Source organism: Neofelis nebulosa, chromosome 8 (genome assembly GCF_028018385.1).
Source record: "Neofelis nebulosa isolate mNeoNeb1 chromosome 8, mNeoNeb1.pri, whole genome shotgun sequence".
Taxonomy (NCBI): domain Eukaryota; kingdom Metazoa; phylum Chordata; class Mammalia; order Carnivora; family Felidae; genus Neofelis; species Neofelis nebulosa.
The window spans coordinates 87,555,650-87,574,069 of record NC_080789.1 but is presented as its reverse complement, the minus strand read 5'-3'; the positions used below and the strand labels follow the sequence as shown (position 1 = coordinate 87,574,069).

The window sequence follows — 18,420 nt, the reverse complement described above, 5'->3', positions numbered from 1 at the left end:
CAGAGCCTGACATGGGGCTCAAACTCACAATCTGTGAGATCATGACCTGAGTGAACTTGGTCACCCAACCGACTGAGCCACCCAGGCACCCCACACCTTTACAAATTAATGTAACCAAAAAGCTTTTGCTTTTGGTTTCCAGAAAAGGAAACCATCAACAAAACAAAAAGGCAACCTACTGAATGGGAGAAGATATTTCCAAATGATATATTCAATAAGGGATTAATACTCAAAATACATAAAGAACTTATACAACTCAACACCAATGAAACAAATAATCCAATTAAAAAGTGGGCAGAGATCCTGAATAGATATTTTTCCAAAGAAGACATATAGATTGCCAACAGACTCATGAAAAGATGCTTAGCATCACTAATCATCAGGAAAATATAAATTAAAACTGCAATCACATCATCAAATATCATTTTATACCAGTCAGGATGGCTAAAATAAAAAAAAAAATAAAAAACAAAAAAACAAAAAAAAACAAGAAAATGTGTTGGCAAGGATGTGGAGAAAAAGGAACCCTCATGCACTTTTGGTGGGAATGTCAACTGGTGCAGCCACTATGGAAAACAGTATGGAGGTTCCTCAAAAATTTTGAAAAAGGAATTACCACATGATCCAGTAATTCTGCTACTGGATATTTTCTTAAACAATCTCTACATGCAAAATGGGCTCACACTCACCAAGCTGAGATCAAGAGTCAGCTATACTGACTGAACCAGCCAGGCATTCCCTACCTCCTAGCCACTAGTAGATATTTAACGAAGAAAAGGAAAACATTTTACAACTTTCTTTTAAAAAATAATTTTTTAAAGTCAGAAAGCAGCTAATGACACAACTGAAAAGGAGACAAGTAAAAAAAGGTGGGGGGAGCAAACACATATCCTTCACTTCACCATAAATACACAGCTCTTTTAGTGTTTCCCCCACCAACATCCCATGGGAGGCCTAGCTTTCCATGAACTCAGGAGTAAATTCCATTACTGTGCAGGGAAAACTTACTGCATTCAGGTGTGATGATTTCAAACAAATATGTACTGGCACTGCTGAGTTCAAGTTCTACAGTTTGGGCCCTAACTTAAGTGGGGTTAGTGACCAGGTTGTGCTGAACTCCATAGGCAAAGTTGATAGCAAACCCAATCAGAGTCCAGACACCAAATCGGGCCCAGGTGCCAGCTGTCATCTGCATCATAAGGTAAACATTCATGAAGATGCTCAGTACTGGGAGGAGAGGCAAAGCAGGGACCTTAAAGTGAAGGGGACTGGAGCTCTGCGGCTGTCTCCAGATGACCCCAGTGATCCCAGTGATGAGCATCAGGAGGAGCACAACCACTGAAATCCACGCTAGGTTTCCAGAAAGCAGAATTGGCCACTGGGCCAGCACCAGGCAAAGAAGAGTGAGCAGAAGAACAAGCAGTGAGGAGCAAACATAGACAACCCGGCCAGAGAGTGGAGTGGGGGTGGGGCTGCATGGAAAAAGTAGTCCCTGTAGAGTCAGCCTCTCTGCTGCAGATACATTCTGTTGCTGCACCTCTGCTTCATGTCCCCCATTCCTCCTATCAGGTTGATACCTGATGATGAGAACACAAAAAGCAACCATAGAATAAGATACCAGCGTCCCAATTGACCTGAGGTCCACAAGATCAGTGATTCCAAAGAAGAATATCGTGATTGCTGCAATAATCGTAAATACCACAGTGGCCATGAATCGGGGGTATATACTGGTATAGATCCTGGTCAAGACAGGAAACAGGAGGCCATCTTCTGCCATCATGCATATCACCCACTGTATGGGGGTCATAAAGCCCATGAAAATGCCACAAACACTACAGAAAAATCCAAAACCTACAACGTAGTAGGCAGGGGCCCAGCCAATATGGAGAAATGCCTCAGGCAAGGTGCTCCCAGGTTGAAGCTTGTAGTAAGGCACCATAAGTGTAAGTGCAGAAAAGACACCAAAATATACCACAAAGCAGATGAACAGTGAAATCACAATGCCCATGGGGATAGAACGCTGGGGATTCTGGACTTCTTTCACTCTGGTAACAATAATACTGAAACCTATAAATGTATAGAAACAAGTAGCTGCTCCACGGAAAATCCCCTGGAAGCCAAAAGGCGCAAATCCTCCAGAGCCCAGAGGGCCCAACTTAGAAGTGTCATTGAGTCCAGCCTTTACGTAGTCCTCTTCTGTGAGCTGCCAGTTGTGCGGTCCCCCTTAATGAAGCCAGAGATGATGACAAAACTGAGAACCAAAATTTTCACCAATATGAACACTTTGGAAAGGGCAAATAACTCATAAAAATTCATATATTCAATTTCTCTAAGTAACAACAGAAGGGCCACAGCAAAGTAGCCTAGATTGTCTGCAAGGACTTGAGGAACATGCTGAGAGATGCTTTCACGCAGGGTCTGAGACATCTGGTTCCCAAGCAGGTTTTCAAAGGTTAAGACCCAGGTCATGGTATAAATAACTGTATCAGCAGTAAAGGACAGGATGAGGTTCCAGCCAGTGATGAAAGCCCAGAGTTCACCAATAATGACATAGGTATAGAGATATGAGGAGCCAGAATGGGGAACCCAGGCACTAATCTCAGCATAGCACAGCCCAGTCAACACAAAAGATAAGCCAGCCACCAAAAAGCAGATCACGATGGATGGTCCTGCTTGATTGCTGATCATCTCACGAGCCAGGATGTACACACCTGCGCCTATTGTGCAGCCCACACCCAGGACCACTAAATCCAGAGTGCTCAGGCTTCTTTCAAAGGAAATCTCAAATACTTTTTCCTCCAGTGGACGTCTGCATACCAGCTTTTGGCCAAATCTGTGAAATGCCTGACACAGCATTCTAGCTGGAATTGAAGAAGATTCTAAGGATTAGAGAGCTATAGCAAGCCTGGGGAGTGTTGGATCAGTTCAGTGAGGCTGAGTTAAGCTGAGTTCCGTTGGGGTAGCCAATTTCCCTTGTTCAAGATTCAAAGCTGCTGCTTCATATTTCTTCTAGTATGTGGTATTCTTCCATAATTCCTAGGTAAACAATAAATATTTATTGAATAATGTTGTTCAACCAAACAAAAAAACTCAGAAGTCGCATATAACTTGTTGCAGCCCAAATATCACAGAAACCGACACCAAAAGAAATTATAGAGAAATCAACTCTGCTTTCCCCCATAAAAAAGTGCCAAATACCTTCCAACATTCTCCTTTTTTTGCACACCACATGACATAATCCCATTTGGATTCATCTAACTCATGTAGCTTTGTGTACTAATTAAGCTTTAAGACATAACAGGGTGAATGTATTGTGCAATAATTTACACATGGGATATTTGCATGGTGCTTGAGCTTGAGTTATGACACAGTTCACAGACTAGAGGTCCTTGTTGCAATTATAGAGCCATATTGAGAATATCATCTGAGTTTAAAATACAAATATTTGCCCCTAGTTTTAAGACCCTTACCCCCAAATCAGCTAGCCAAGGTCTGATGTCATTTTTGCCCCCTTTATCCCCATTCTGCATCATCCATTTAGCTGTACTGATGTCACAGAATGTACAGTCCAACTCTTCACTTTACCCTCCTAGGCCCACATGGGTGCTGTGAAAAGAGAGGAAAAGGGAGAAAGGGGGATAACTACCTGCAAGGTAAGAAACAGGATTTCTGGAAAGAAAACACTGGAGAAATGGGTGCAGCAGGCAACCAAGAGTCCATTACTAAGAGGGGAGAAGAGCCAGAAAAGTCATTTTATGATATCTGATATGCAATAAACCACATAAAGTAACCAGATAAATATTCACCACAGTTTTTATGTCCACAGTTTTGAGACTGTGATGGGTAGAAAGAAAAGAAGTCATTTAGCTCAGTATCTCACGACCAAAACAATTCCTTCTGTCTTCTTCCTCTCTGGTTTCCAAGAAAGAAGGTGAATTCACTTCTGCAGAAAGTCTCCTCAATGGCCACATTGTGCTTTATAAACACCCTGCACCATCTGTGGTGTCAGTAGCCAACTGCCTGGAGACCCTGCATTGATCTGTGGACTTGTATTAAAACACTCACCTGTAACTCCCTTTTAATTTTTCACAAGGAGTTATTTTTAACTCACTTAAACCATAGTCTGAATGTGTTCTTAGTGAAGGAATCCTACGTGTGGTTCCTCCTTCCCCTCCTCCCCTGGCTGCTATTCAAATGGGCCCCTCCTCAAGGGGAGCAAGACTTTAGGTGAACAATTCACAGCAATGCCCCAGAAAGGAGTAGTGGAGAACAGAGAAACAAAATCATGCAGCCCCCACTCTCCTCTATATTCAGGATTGGATTTTGAGAGAATTTTAAGAAATGTTAATAGAGGTTTCTAAAGATGGAAAGACAAGTCAAAATTGAAAAGTCTTCTCTACAGATTATCAAAAGGAACCCTTGGATTATGGGTCGGACCTTCTGTCTACAAATCCATCTAGACTCCTTATTTGCCACCCACCAGTTCTAATGTTATGATTTACTAACAAGCACACAACATAGACAAAGAGAGTCAATACTTAACTCAGGGAAATTTTCTACACTATAAATGTGATTGACGTATCCCCCACCCACCCCCAGGCTTCAACTCTTCAGTGGTTCCCATTGCCCTTCATTCTTAATCCTGTCTTCCTTCATCATCTGACCTGTGCTTATTCCTCTAGCATCATCCCCTGCCCAGTTCGTAATGCAACTGCAAAATCCTACACCCACCCTGTTCCCCTGCTTCTAATGCCTTCTTGTCCCCTTCACTTAGCTAACCCCACTTCTCTTTCGGTTCCCAGCTCAGATGTTGCTGCCCCAGGAAGCCTCCCCTGACCCTTATGCTGCCTTTCTTATGTGTTCTCATAGCACCCAGGCTTCCCTCATGTGCCATTTATCATAATGTAGCAAAAATTCCAGGTCAGCTGCCTGTCTCCTCCATCAGAGTGTGAGTTAAGTGCTCAATAAATATTTGTTGAACAAATACACAGAGAAGAGAATCCTGAAAGAACACATAATCCAGAATTCCTATCTACTTTACTTTGAGATACATACTTTGTAGCCAAGTAACTTTTATAAATCTGGCCCAGGTAAAGATATAAATGACATTACCTTTCCTATAAAAGGCAATCAAAATCAAAAGTGTGGAGAGAAAACCAACTGTGATAACACCTAGACTGCACATCATTCATGGCAGGTATAAACCACAAAGAGTGATAAAAAAAATTGTTTGCCTTTGAGGACAGCTGTTTTAAAACTATCAGGCACCCTTGGGTTATAGGCAACCAACCACCCAAGCCCAGTTAGGGAATCCCTATTTTTTTTGAAGGCATCATGTTCAAGCCCTATAATCTAGGTGAGGTGTCCTAATGTAGAGGTTCTCACTTCAGGGGACAGAGGGAGGCATAATGAAGACATCTTGGAACATTTTCAAATGTCATATCCTCTCCCTATGGAGATTCTTTTCCACTAGCCCCATACTTCCCATGACTGCTCTAAGCCACCCAATTGACAGGAATTGCTGTCAATCTCAAAGGAAAAATATTCTAAAAGCTTCCTTCACAGGAAGGCAGCACAGTTTAGTAATTAGTAGTAAAGCTCTGCAGGTAAACTGTTTAGGATCAAATCACATCTCAACCTCATACCTGGTGACTCTGAACAAATTATTTTACCTCTCAGGGCTTTAGTTTCCATGACAGTTAAATGGGAGTAAAAGTAAATACCTCACAAGGTTGTAGTAAGGAGTACTTAGCTCAGTACCTAGCAAACAATATGTACTTAATATAATCTACCTAAATGTTTAATATTGAAATCTGATTCGAAGTCCACAAACCTTGAAAATCATTTAGTATTTATAAATTTCTAACCTCAAAATGACTCACTAAACCCGAGCTTGTTAGCTAACCCTAATGAGAAAATGAAAACTGTTTTATTCCATATAATTCACCTTGAAACTCTAAGGACTCTAATTAAACACCCTCATACAAGCTGGTGCTAAACACATGCGGGTCCCAGGAAGACTGAGTTCAACCAGGCATCAAAAAATGCAAGGCTCAAATACAATAATAATATCTTTCCCCATGGATGCCTCATCTTATTCCTGGAAGAGGCAGTACTGGGTACTATAGAGGTAAGAGCAATGAATATTATATCAGAAATTTTGGATTTGAGACCTAGCCCCTCTGCTTGACTATATAAACTAGAGTAATTTGCTTAATCTCTGTAAGCCTCAGTTTCCTCATCCACCTAGAAGCTTACTGGACTTTCCTTACTGGATCAACATGAGAATTGGATGAGAAGATACAAACTATCTGGTGGGAGTGTAACTGGGGCCACCATCGTGAAGCACAATTTTAGCGCCATTAAGAATGCACACCCTCCCACCCCACAATCTCTCTCTGAGGTCAACACCCCAAGGAAACTCCCTCCTGAGTCCATAAGGAGACTCATATGAGCACGTTCAACAAAGGAAGTTTATGATAGCAGGAAGTTGGAACCTATGCCAGAGTCTATTACTACAGGAATATGTAAGTAAAAAGTGCCCTACATGCACAATGAAACATTACACAGCACTCAGATATAATAAAGTACATTCAATAGCAATTGGATAGGATGATGTTTAGTAGGAAAAGTAAAAAGCAGGATGAGGTGTATAGCGCAATGCCATTTATGGACATTTATAAAACATCCAAAAAATGCCGTCTATTTGTCAAGGATAAACGTGCATTTGATAAAAATGAGATGAAATTCCTCTGCTCAAAGTCTTCCACTGGTTTCCCTTCTTAATTTTTATTTATTTTTGAGAGAGACAGAGGAAGTAAGAGAGGGGCAGACAGAGAGGGAGTCAGAGAATCCGAAGCAACTCCCCACTGTCAGTGCAAAGCCCGATGTGGGACTTATCACTATTGAAGGTACTATATGTTTTACCTATTTATTTGTTCATGATTTATCTCACTCCAAAAGAATGTAAGCTCCATGAAAGCAGGACTTCTTTTTTATTGTTTTGCTCCTGGCTATATTCCCCACACCTGTAACTGTGACTTACACAGTTGACACTTTGAATTTGTTAAATGGTTGAATGTATCTAAATACACATATAGAGCATGGATTGGAAGAGCATTTGTTAATATAATAAAACAAGTACCTCCAGTGAGGATGGAAAATGAGAATAAAGATCAGGATGAAAGGTGAAAAAAATGCACTGAAAAGGGGCCTGACAGGAAGCAATGGTGCTAGCAGTCCATAACTGAGGAAGGGGTTGACTCCACTCTGCGCACTTCAGGTTCAACAAAGGAATTGCATGAGACAATGTGAGAACAGCTGGTTAATAATCTAATAAAGGACAGAAACTCAACAGATTTAAATTGAAGGGAACTGGAATCCTATAATATCAGCATATAGAGAATACAGAGAAGGAATACCTGCTAGAAAGAGGGTGGAGTCCCCTACCAGTTCCCCCTGAACCCATCTCCCTTTTCCCAATTCCTCTTTCTCCTTCAGATCCTTCAACTGTCTCTGGATGCTTCTTTCTGGACACTAAGGATGCTTGTACCACATCTCTTTCTCTGGGGAACTGTCCCTAGTCACCTACCTCACAACAAAGACACAAAAATGGGTCCTAACATTTGTTGAGTCACATGCCCCTCTGAGGTTGATCACCTCAAAAAAATGTCCTACACTCTTCTGAAGTCCATCCATGGATCCTGAGGAGGAATCCCAGAGGAGGACCATCTGAATGGCAGGGTGGGAGATGGGTAATGCTTTTGATAATTTCTGTTTCCCACAACTGTGTTGTGCAGGGCAGTCTTTGTGCTCTTCCCACTTTTATTGAAGATGGCGGACAGTGGGCTGCAAAGTATGAAGATACCAGAGACGCAACCCAGAGAACAAAACATCTGGGAATGAAACAATTACATTTCATGACTCCAACAGAAGCAGGCCGAACAAACAAATGAACAAGCAAACTCACAGAAGAGAAAGCACACCAGTGATTGGGAATCCTGAGAAAGTACCACGGATCCAGCTTATAATAACAGCAGAGAGAAACACTGTCCTCAAGCACCATGTTCAGAAATGCCCTCTCTCTTTGAAATAATCTATGATTATTCCAATAGTTTATATCCAGTAGTTTATATTCAGTCCAGACTCTGACCCAGCTGTCAAAGTCCCACCCTAATTCTGTCCCCACCCTGAGCCCATCACCTCCTTCCTGACTCAGCTCCTCAGATCCTGACTTACCCTTTCTGGGATGAGCCTTTGGCCTAAGTAAGTGCCTGTCCTGCAAGGGATGCCCTCCTCACTCCTTTCTGTCCAGTCTTTATGCTCTACCTCTTCTCAACCCTATTCTACAACCTTCCCACTACACACATCAAAGAAGCCTTTCCTAAGACTTCCTGATTGATCCCCATCGCCCACCTCCTCCCCTTCCTGCCAGCACTTACAGCCTGTCCTGATGCTTAGCTGAAACTAGTTTTCCCTTTCTGTCAGCTGGTGTCCTGGGTGTGTCACTTAAATTCCTTTAAGTTCTAAAAGCTGCCAGAGGGCAGGGCCAGGTTTCATATACCTCCTCTTTCTGAATTTCACACTCCCACCCCCAACCTACAGTAACCAGGATAAGGATCTGCTCATAATTGTACCAAGAAACCAAAAGGCATTTAGGACAGAGAAAATGAATACGCAGATGTATTGATTCACTACTACATCTTGACATTCCTGTAAGTTGTATTTAAAAAAGAGAGAGAGAGAGAGAGAGAGAGAGAGAGAGAAAGGGCCAAACCTAGTTGGAAACAGGAAACTAGAACATGCATCATCATCTATTTCAAGTGCATTTCCTAAGGGCATTTCCTAATGAGGCCCCAGAGTATATGAATATCAGTTTAATTAGGAAACTGTCTCTCCCAAAGGAGGTGCTTGTTCAGAGGAAGTGCTGAAAGAAATGCAGAGAGAGGCCAGGGAATATGAAGACAGCATATATAAATTCCATAATGCCCTGTTCTCCCCACTTCCTTCCCTCTCTCCTCCCTGGGTTTCTCTCAGTCTCTGAGCTCCTTCCAAACTCCAATACAAAAGTTCCATCCCAAGTCACCAAAAGAACTCCTGTCAAGTCCAAAATTTCACTCACTTAATTGCAAGCTGTCTTGCTTTCTCAACCAGCCCCACCTGCTCTCCTTTGTCCTGGAGGTCCTAGAGACTCCTCTGTCTCTAAAAAGAGTACTGCCCTCACTCTGGACATTTCCTTTTCAAAACATTTTTCCAAGGCAGTAAGTTCTACTGGCTTTCTTGGTTGGATGTTAACACCCCTGCAATCAGGAAGTTGGCCTAGTGGCTCCTCTTGAATAGCCTCAAAGAGAGTTTAGATACCAGTTACTTTGCTAGAAGTTTGAGACACTCTTGAGTGTTAATGAGGCTGTTAAATAATTATTTTCCAGTTCTCAATGATTCAGGGAAGTGGACTTAAATGAAACACCTCCAAAGATTATAACAATTCTTTGTATCCAAGGACAGCTCCTTCCTGAGTGTATAAATTATCTCGTCCTCCTTAAAATTTTCCAGACAAGGAAAACTCTGGAGCCAATCTAACCAGTGGCTCCCAAACAAACAAGTATAAAGCTCTTTGGATAGCTGAGCTTCCCTGGAGTTTCTGAACTTCTAACTCAAGCAGCCCTGCAACTCTGGAAGGGGGAAGTCAGGAATACAGGAGTAGAGGTTTGAGTTAAGGGCCAGAGCTTGAAATAATACTAAGTGTGGTACATGTGTACACCAACATTCCAAAGTAGAAACAGTTCAGAGTACATATGAAAAGCTAAACAGAACAAAAGCTGCCATGAACACTGGGGCCAAGTCTTATATCCAAGGGTACCAAAAATTAGTTAACAAAATCAAATGAAAAATGAAATCTTCCCATTTTCCCTGTTTCTGTCTTCTCTAGAAGTCTGTGTCCAGGGGCACCTGGGTAGCAGAATTGGTTAAGCATCCGACTTCAGCTCAGGTCATGATCTGGCAAGATCATGTCTCGTGGGTGTGAGCCCTGCATCAGGCTCTGTGCTGACAGCTTAGAGCCTGGAGCCTGCTTTAGAGTCTGTGTCTCCCTCTCTCTGCTGCCCCACCCCCACTTGTGTTCTGTCTTTCTCTCTCTCTCTCAAAAATAAATGAACATTAAAATTTTTTAATTAAAAAAAAATAGAAGTCTATGTCCAATCATAGTCCTTCATATATTCATTCAACAAATATGCTGCTCCCCATTTATTCAGCACTGCACATAAAACAAATAAAACACAAAAATCCCTCCACTCAACGTGCTTACGTTCCTGCAGTGGAAAGCAAACAATAAACAAATAAGTACTATGAAGATATACTGTGTTGGATTTGCAATCAATGCTGCAGAGAAAAGGGAAACAAGGAAAGGTTAGGATGTGTTCAGAGTGGGTGTTGTGATTATAAAAAAGGATGATCTGAGACAGCCTTACCTGCACACTCTTGTGCAACCATCACTACCATCATCTCCAGAACTTGTTCATCTTCCTCAGCTGAAACTCTGTACCCATTCAACAGCAACTCCCCATTCTTCCCTCCCCGCAGCCCCTGACAACCAACCACCACCTACTTTCTGTCTCTATAAATTTGACTATCTGAGTACTTTATGTAAGTGGAATCAAACAATATTGTCCTTTTGTTACCAGCTTATTTCACTTAACGTAATGTCTTCAAGGTTCACCCATGTTGGAGCATATGTCAGAATGCCCTTCCTCCTCAAGGCTCAGTAATATTCCATTGTGTATATCCCACATCTTGCTTATGCATCCATGCACTGATGGGCATGTGCGTTGTTTCACCTTTTGGCTTTTGTGAGTAATGCTGTTATGAATACAGGTACAGAAATATCTTTTTGAGTTCTTGCATACAATTCAATAGTATATACACCCGGAAGTGGGATTGCTGGATCCTATGGTAATTGTGTGTGTATGTATACACACACACACACACACACACACACATGGAGAGAGAGAGAGAGAGAGATTATCATACTGTTTTCCACAGCATCTGCACCATTTTACATTCCCACAAGCAATGCACAAGCCTCCCAATTTCTCCACATCCTAGTTAACACTCATTATCCTCTGTTTTTATTTAATAGCAGCTATCCTAATGGGTGTGTGGTGGTAAATGGCTACTTTTGAGAAATATCAAGGAAGCCTGTAGAGCCAAGACAGAGTGAGTGAGGGGGAAGCAGTAGGGGATGAAATCAGAGAGAAAGCAGGAAGCCAGATCCTTCATGTAGGATCTGAGAGTCACAGTGAGGACTTTGGCTATTCCTATGGGTGTGATGGAAACCTTAGAAAAACTGATAGTTTTACATGTTGCCACTTAGACACTTATCACCTTGTCCATGCTACCCCTTCATCTAGAAGGATCCCATGGTTTGCAAATAGTTAACAAAATAGAAGGAAAACTATATATACCCAGGGCCAGCCTCCTGCCATTCTCCCTGGTCCACCCTCCTGTCCATAAAATTGGTAACTCTGAACAACCAGCAGCCATCAGAGAGTACTGCCCTTGAAGTAGGATGAAGCCCTAAATCACATTCTTTCTGATCACTACATTGTACCAGATAAGTGACATGTAAGTGCTCATTACCATCCTTCTGGAAAATGACACTTACCTCAAGTCTTTTTTTTAACTTGAGCTGCCTTTTATTTTTTAAGTTTATTTATTTTGAGAGAGAGAGAGTCAGACACGTAACTGACTGAGCCACCCAGAAGCCCCTTCTTCAAGTCTTAAACACACACACACACACACACACACACACACAGTCCCAACCAGACCTGCAGTTTCATGCTATTACATCCAAACTTCTAAGATTGTATTTCTAAAGCTTTCTTTTAAAGTTCTTCTACCACTTACTTATCCTATTAACCTTTTCTGTGGCTCCTGCTTGAACAGGATAAACCTTTCCCCACACATGTACATCTTGCTAGCATTAATATCAGCCTTCACACAGACTGTCCTTCTCTGCCTAGAACACTCCAAACCCTGTTCAACATGACCCTCCTTCTGGAAGCTTCTCTGGGCACACCTACAAATAGATATCTGATCTTTCCAGTGTGCTCTCTTTGTCCCCTGCTCTCTCCTCATTAATGTCCAGCGGCATAACTCACTGAACTAGAACTTTGTACTCAGAGGACACTCAGTTAAGAAAGAGGGTAGGAGTCAAAGATGGTGAGATGGAGCTGAGGAGCAGATCTTCTGCTTGAAGACACTTCCATCTTGCCTTTTCTTCTCCAGCTGAAGCCAGAGGTAGAAAGAATTAACTGGCCACAGCTAAGGAAGTACCCCAGGATTTAGAGCCCTTTTGGTGATATCAGGGGTCTCACACAAGAACTGAAGTCCAAGTCTCTTTCACCACAAAGTGAAAGTACAAAGGAAGCAACTCAAGTGAGCTCAGACAAAGTGCATTATCTATCACATTTATGATTTGCTCCAGTGTCATACCCTTGATGTGTGACAATTGACATCAACACCAAGTTTTATTACTTTCACTGATTTACTTCATTTGGAAAATAATTCACCTAATGCTTTGCAATTAGACAACATGACACAGGACTCAAACTACAATAACTATAGTTAAGTCTTGTCTGCAAAAGGGAGGAGTGGGACAATAGTCAATTGACTAAATGCTGTGTAGAATACGATTAAACTTGTTTAAGGAGGATAGGGACGTATCCATGAAATGCCCTTAAATAATAGCTCCTAGATAAAAGAATTTTCTGGATTGGCTACCATTTTTCCTGTACTATCTGTGAATAAATATACAGGTGGGTTCAGTGTATTTTGAGTTGGATCTAAAGTGAAAAATTGGATGGTCCCTCTAGTAGAAACCACAGGACGTTTCTATGTGAGATACACTGGATTCAATCTATTACAGACGAGATTTCAACTACTGTAAGTGAATACAAAGAAAAAATCCAAATTAGAAAGTTCAGGCACCACAGCGATTCTTTGTACAAAAGAACTCAAGCAAAAACAATATTTTCTTCCCCCTAAATTATCAACACCACCACTATTACCCCCCAAATCATCACACACTCAGTTTCAACAGCATAAGACAATGGTGGCAAATCTAGAATTCCCCACCCTGGGAACTTACAATTAATGGCACTTCATGAATGCCTTTCCACCTACATACACTATGAACCAGGAAGATATTCCTCAATCAGAAATGAACAAAGGCAAGGGCATGTCAAGTTCCCAGATGCCTTCCTAGATGGAAGGCAAGAGTAGTAAGGACCTCATTTTCCATTGTTGGCAAGAATTGTGAATACCTTCTGTGTACCGTTAGTCACCCTGAAGGCCACATAGAAGAGTGGGGAATTATGCTATCTTGGCATTGTGTATAACTGTTTCCCAGGAAAACATCAGTTCAAGTTACATCTTCAGCGTGGGCCATGATCCAATAAACAGAGCCTCATTTAGGGCTTCCTTCCATGCCCCCCACCAAAAACATGAAACAAACTCCATAACACCTTGAACCAGTAAATCCAGCTTGCCCAACTAGACAGATCCAGGTAAATATTTGCTAGAGATATTGATACAGATCTATATACTATGATATAATATTAATAATAATTAAAAACAATAATTCTCAGTCTTGGTCTGGGCAGAAAAATAAAAAAAGAGACAAACCACTGCAATGGTAAGAAATGTGTAACTTCTCCCCTGGGGAAAGAGAAGTAAAGCTCAGATAGCTTCCCTGAAAGGATGGAAAGAAAGCTGAAGTAACCAAATTCGCCTCAAACTAAAGAAAATAAATATCCAAACTTCTCTCCCAGGCGTCTCCTGAGAACAACCTCACCAACTGATTCCTTAACAAGCATCCTCCCATCTATGATCTTACTTTGTACTGTATTCTGTTTGCATGTTATTTGGAAGAAGACTTTGTCCCCCCTTTCTAAAATAGAAACTCCTTAGGGTAGAACCTACTTCATGTATTCTGAATGAGGCTAAAAACCCTAATTCTGCATGCAAGTAAACATTACTAGGTGAAACCAAGACTTGAAGGCATGACAGTCCCCAAACTGCCTGCTCATTAGACCAAGAGGAAACACAGCCACCTCCTCCAACTCACCTACCTACCCTACCACCCCAGTCATACATCTCTCAAATGAGATCCCACCTTGGCAGAGGCTGAATTCCAAGTCAGTTAAAACTCATCCTGATGCAGACTAACACACACCAGACCAACTGTATGTAGACCAATCCACACAAATGTAGACCAAAATCTATGTAGATGTAGACCAGAACATTTTTGCTTCCTTCCCACAATACCTATGGAGTCCTTGCTACATGCAAACATCACACTAGTACCACCATGGGTAAACAATTAGATAGCCAGAGCTTCTCTAGAAACTGTATAGACTCTTATAAATACTTATCTAGTATCTTTCTGGGGTGGCTGTGAACAAAGCGGCTTTTCTTAGTTTCTCTGGGATAAGTTCAGAGAAGACAGAGTTAAATGCAATGTTCCTCATTCATGATTTGACACATTTATAAGTTTAATTTCAGTCAGAATCCAGTTATGTAAATTCTTAACATTTCTATCACGCAAAAACAAGATGATCAGCCTAAGAAATGAGAATAGCTTGAGTTTCTGCTTCTAGAGGTCTTCAGAAACTAGGTGGGCTACCAGGAAGAATCAGAATTAGATTTTCCAAACAGAAATCAGAAAGAGAGCTGGGAAAAGCCAGGGAGTGTGTGCAATTAAGGGATTAGAAAGTGATGTGATTGGGGTGCCTGCATGGCTCAATCAATTAAGCATCCAACTATGGCTCAGATCATGATCTCACAAGTCATGAATTTGGACCCTGCATCGGGCTCTGTGCTGACAGCTCAGAGCCTGGAGCCTGCTTCAGATTCAGTGTCTCCCTCTCTCTCTGTCCCTCCCCTGCTTGCACTCTGTCTCTCTCAAAAATAAATAAACATTAAAAATTTTTAAAAATAAAGTGATGTGGTGCATTGATGTCAACAGTGAAAATCAACTTCTTTTCCACTTCCCCCTACGATTCTCTACTCAGCTCCAGATCCTGTCAACATAGAACACCTAATAAAAGTCCTCAGGAGAAAGCAGTAGAAGGAAATCCATCTGTCTACCCAACTTATTTTCCAAAATATAACTATGATGGAGGATGGACTTTGTCTACAATGAGCACTGATCCAAACACATGTTTTCCAAGAACACTTGCTAAATAGCTTTGTTTCTTCTCACAAATCCTTCTTTTTCTTGTAAGCACAGAATCTAGATCCACCCAGTGGTCCCATCTATCCCTAAGTTCTGTCTCCACCTTCAGACTAGCAGTTGTGAGTTGTCAGAGCCCATGGCTACTACTTCCATGTACCTCCTCCCAGTATACACCCTCAGTAATACACTGCACACAAAGTGGCTTAGAAAGACTGACTATCTCTCTGGTTATCTTCATTCATATCTTTAAATGTGTCCTTCTGTCCTCCCATGTAAGTACTTACCTGTCTCTTTATCTCTGTCATCTCTCACCAGACTTGCTTGGCTCCTCTCACAGCCCTAGGTAGCTGCTTCACACTGCCACCATCTTCCTTGGAAAGTTAATTTGTTTTGCTTTGTTTTGTTTAATTTTGTTTTGTTTTGTTTTGATTTGTTATAGGAAAGACACCAGATCATCTGAGTCAGAGTCCTGAGTTCTATTCCAAATATAGATCAACATGACTTCTCCACCAAGACCCACTTGGCTCATCCCAGATCAGCCAACATAATCTATAACAAAGATCCACTGCCACCAACTTTTAGGGGACACTCTTCATCCCTCGTTCCTAATTCTTTTTAATCCCCGCTCTGTTTTGAGATTTAGGCAATAATAAAAGAAAAAGGGATGAGGATAAACCAAGAGAATACAGTATATTTATCAATTAAGAATATACTTTGTGAAAGAACCAGCCCTTTCCACGTGATTTTGTTTAAACTGAGGTTAAAAAGAATCTGCCTTTGGGAGGCAATAATGCATATCAATGATAATGGAGTGAATTTGCACAAGACTGCTAAAGAGCAAGAGAGGAACAATCTAGAAATAAACATTTGCCACATGTAATCATAAAACAAGTGTCATGCATGGATAAGTGTTGTCTGGGCTTCTGGTGTTGGGGTATTGCTCACAGTGTACATGGCAGTGGGGAGGAGGGGGAGGGTGAAGAACAGTTTAAGACTTCAAAGCGTGTTTAAAATTAAAGAGTTGCAAATATGCTTTGCAATAACAGCAAACTGCCTCTTTGAGACCAAGTGTTTTAATACCACTAGGCAACTGTACCCCAGGGGAACTAGGTAATCTTTCCTCCAACAACCTGACCTGGTCTGTAATCAATCTGCACAACAACTTTTCAAATTACATTTAAAAAGGCTGATAGAGGGGCGCCTGGGTGGCTCAGTCGGTTAAGCGGCCGACTTCGGCTCAGGTCATGATCCCACGGTCCGTGAGTTCGAGCCCCGCGTCAGGCTCTGTGCTGACGGCTCAGAGCCTGGAGCCTGTTTCAGATTCTGTGTCTCCCTCTCTCTCTGACCCTCCCCTGTTCATGCTCTGTCTCTCCCTGTCTCAAAAATAAATAAAAATGTTAAAAAATAATAATAATAAAAAAAATAAAAAATAAAAAGGCTGATAGATACTTTCAAGCACCTGTAAAAATAGATATCTAACTCCTTAAGCAAGAAGGAAGAAGACCCTCAAATCCTCCATTGTGATGGTGGACCACCTTATCAACCTGACATGCTATTCTGCAAAATCCACACCAATGCCTTCCCTAAGAAGATAGAATACAATTTCAGAACCTTCAGTGAGAAAAGTGTGGCAAAACTGCAAGAAGACAGCAGAGCCAGGTGGAAGAATCTTCAAAGAACATGCCTAAGCATACTATGTGCTGGACCCTGTGGAAAAGACAAAGATGAAGAAAGCAAGCTCTGCACCAGGTCAGAAAAGAAAGGCCAGGAAGGAAGGCAGGGCCAAGAGGGGGAAAGGACTCTGGGGGAGAAGCACCAAGGAATAACCTCCCCTAACTCATTTTCCTCAGTAGAACTGAGAATGTTTCTGATCTGGAAGACAGCAGAGTGTAGGTCTCCAAATCACTCTAGCCTCAGCAAACCTACCTGCCCTTCCCAAATTCCTAAGGCCTCTGATCTGCACTTGCAGAGAAAAGTCTAGCTCTGGTGCTGTGAAATACCCTCTGTTCAAACCCATAGGGTTTGGACAGCCAGCTATTATCCAAGGCCAGCCTTCCTCCTCTCTGGCTCTGCCTCGGTTTCCTTGACAATCCCATAAACAGGAGAAATCACTTACCTATAGGCTTTTTCTTCCTTGGAGGAGAGAGACCTGACAAGAAAGTGTAAGCCAAACCCAGAGACAAGTAGGGAGGCTGGCCAAGCAGTGTCAGGACTTGGAATGGAGCTTAGTGAGGCCCTCAGGGAGTTGAGGCCCTCAAAGAGGTGGGGCCCTTGGGAGGAGGGGCTCTTGGGAGGCAGAGCACTAGCAAGGCTGGCCCTCAGGGAGTTGGGACCATAGGGAGGCAGGGACATCCAAAGAGTGGAAAAGGATGAAGGAGGTAGATTAGCTGGAATCCTGGAAGAAAGCTGGAGGTGGGCAATGGAAGACTAGTGGGGTTCTGCATTGGTGAGGAGGTGGCTGAGGACTTAAATGGGACTTTGCTGGAGACTCTGCTGGCAGCAAGATGTGAATTTAGAAGTAAACAAGCTTCCCAAGGTCCTGGGTATGGAGAAAGTCCTGGTTGGCAAGAGAGTGTGGGGAGCCAGGTAAAGCCCAGCCTGTGATTTGGAAGCCAGTCCTAGGACCATCTAAAAAGCCCATTAAGAAGTATTTAAACTAGAATAGAAGCACATCCAACCACCCCTCTCAGAATCTCCTACTAGGCTCCTCTACCAGCACCATCCAGCCTCAACCCATCATCCAACTTTCCCATCACTCCAGGAATAAAACCAAAGCATAGGGGGAAGGAGTTAAGATGGTGGAGAAGTAGGGGGACTGGGATTTTCCTCGTCCCTCAAACACAGTTGTATTGAGGTCAGACCACTTGGGACACCCAGGAAATTGACCTGCGGACTGACACACGGATCTCCACATTGGGAGGGACACAGCTTGGCAGGATCAAAGTGGGAGTATGCGAATTGAAGGTGATAAAAAAGCATAGGCAGGGAGGGGAGAGAACCCTTTCTGTGGAGGCACAAAAGGGAGAGAAAGAGAGAGGGGTTGTGAAAGTGCAGCATCGAGTTAGCACAAGAGGAAAACCTCTCTGGACCACAGACTAGGGAATGAGAAATATGAAGAGTGCCAGTTTCTTTTTTGCAAACAACCTTTAGAACTGAAACTCAGAGGTTTCAAAAGTGCACAACTTTCT

General features: G+C 42.2%; 1 protein-coding gene across 1 annotated transcript; it reads right to left on the bottom strand.

Moving 5' to 3' along the window:
* Positions 1 to 470: 470 nt before the first annotated feature.
* Positions 471 to 17,879, bottom strand: LOC131519886 (cationic amino acid transporter 3-like). The gene is given in 3 exon segments (XM_058743437.1): positions 471 to 2,217; positions 2,220 to 3,036; positions 17,349 to 17,879. Coding segments are annotated over 2 exon segments (1,770 nt in total). The 5' UTR covers positions 2,857 to 3,036; positions 17,349 to 17,879; the 3' UTR covers positions 471 to 1,084.
* Between the last annotated feature and the right edge of the window lie 541 nt (positions 17,880 to 18,420).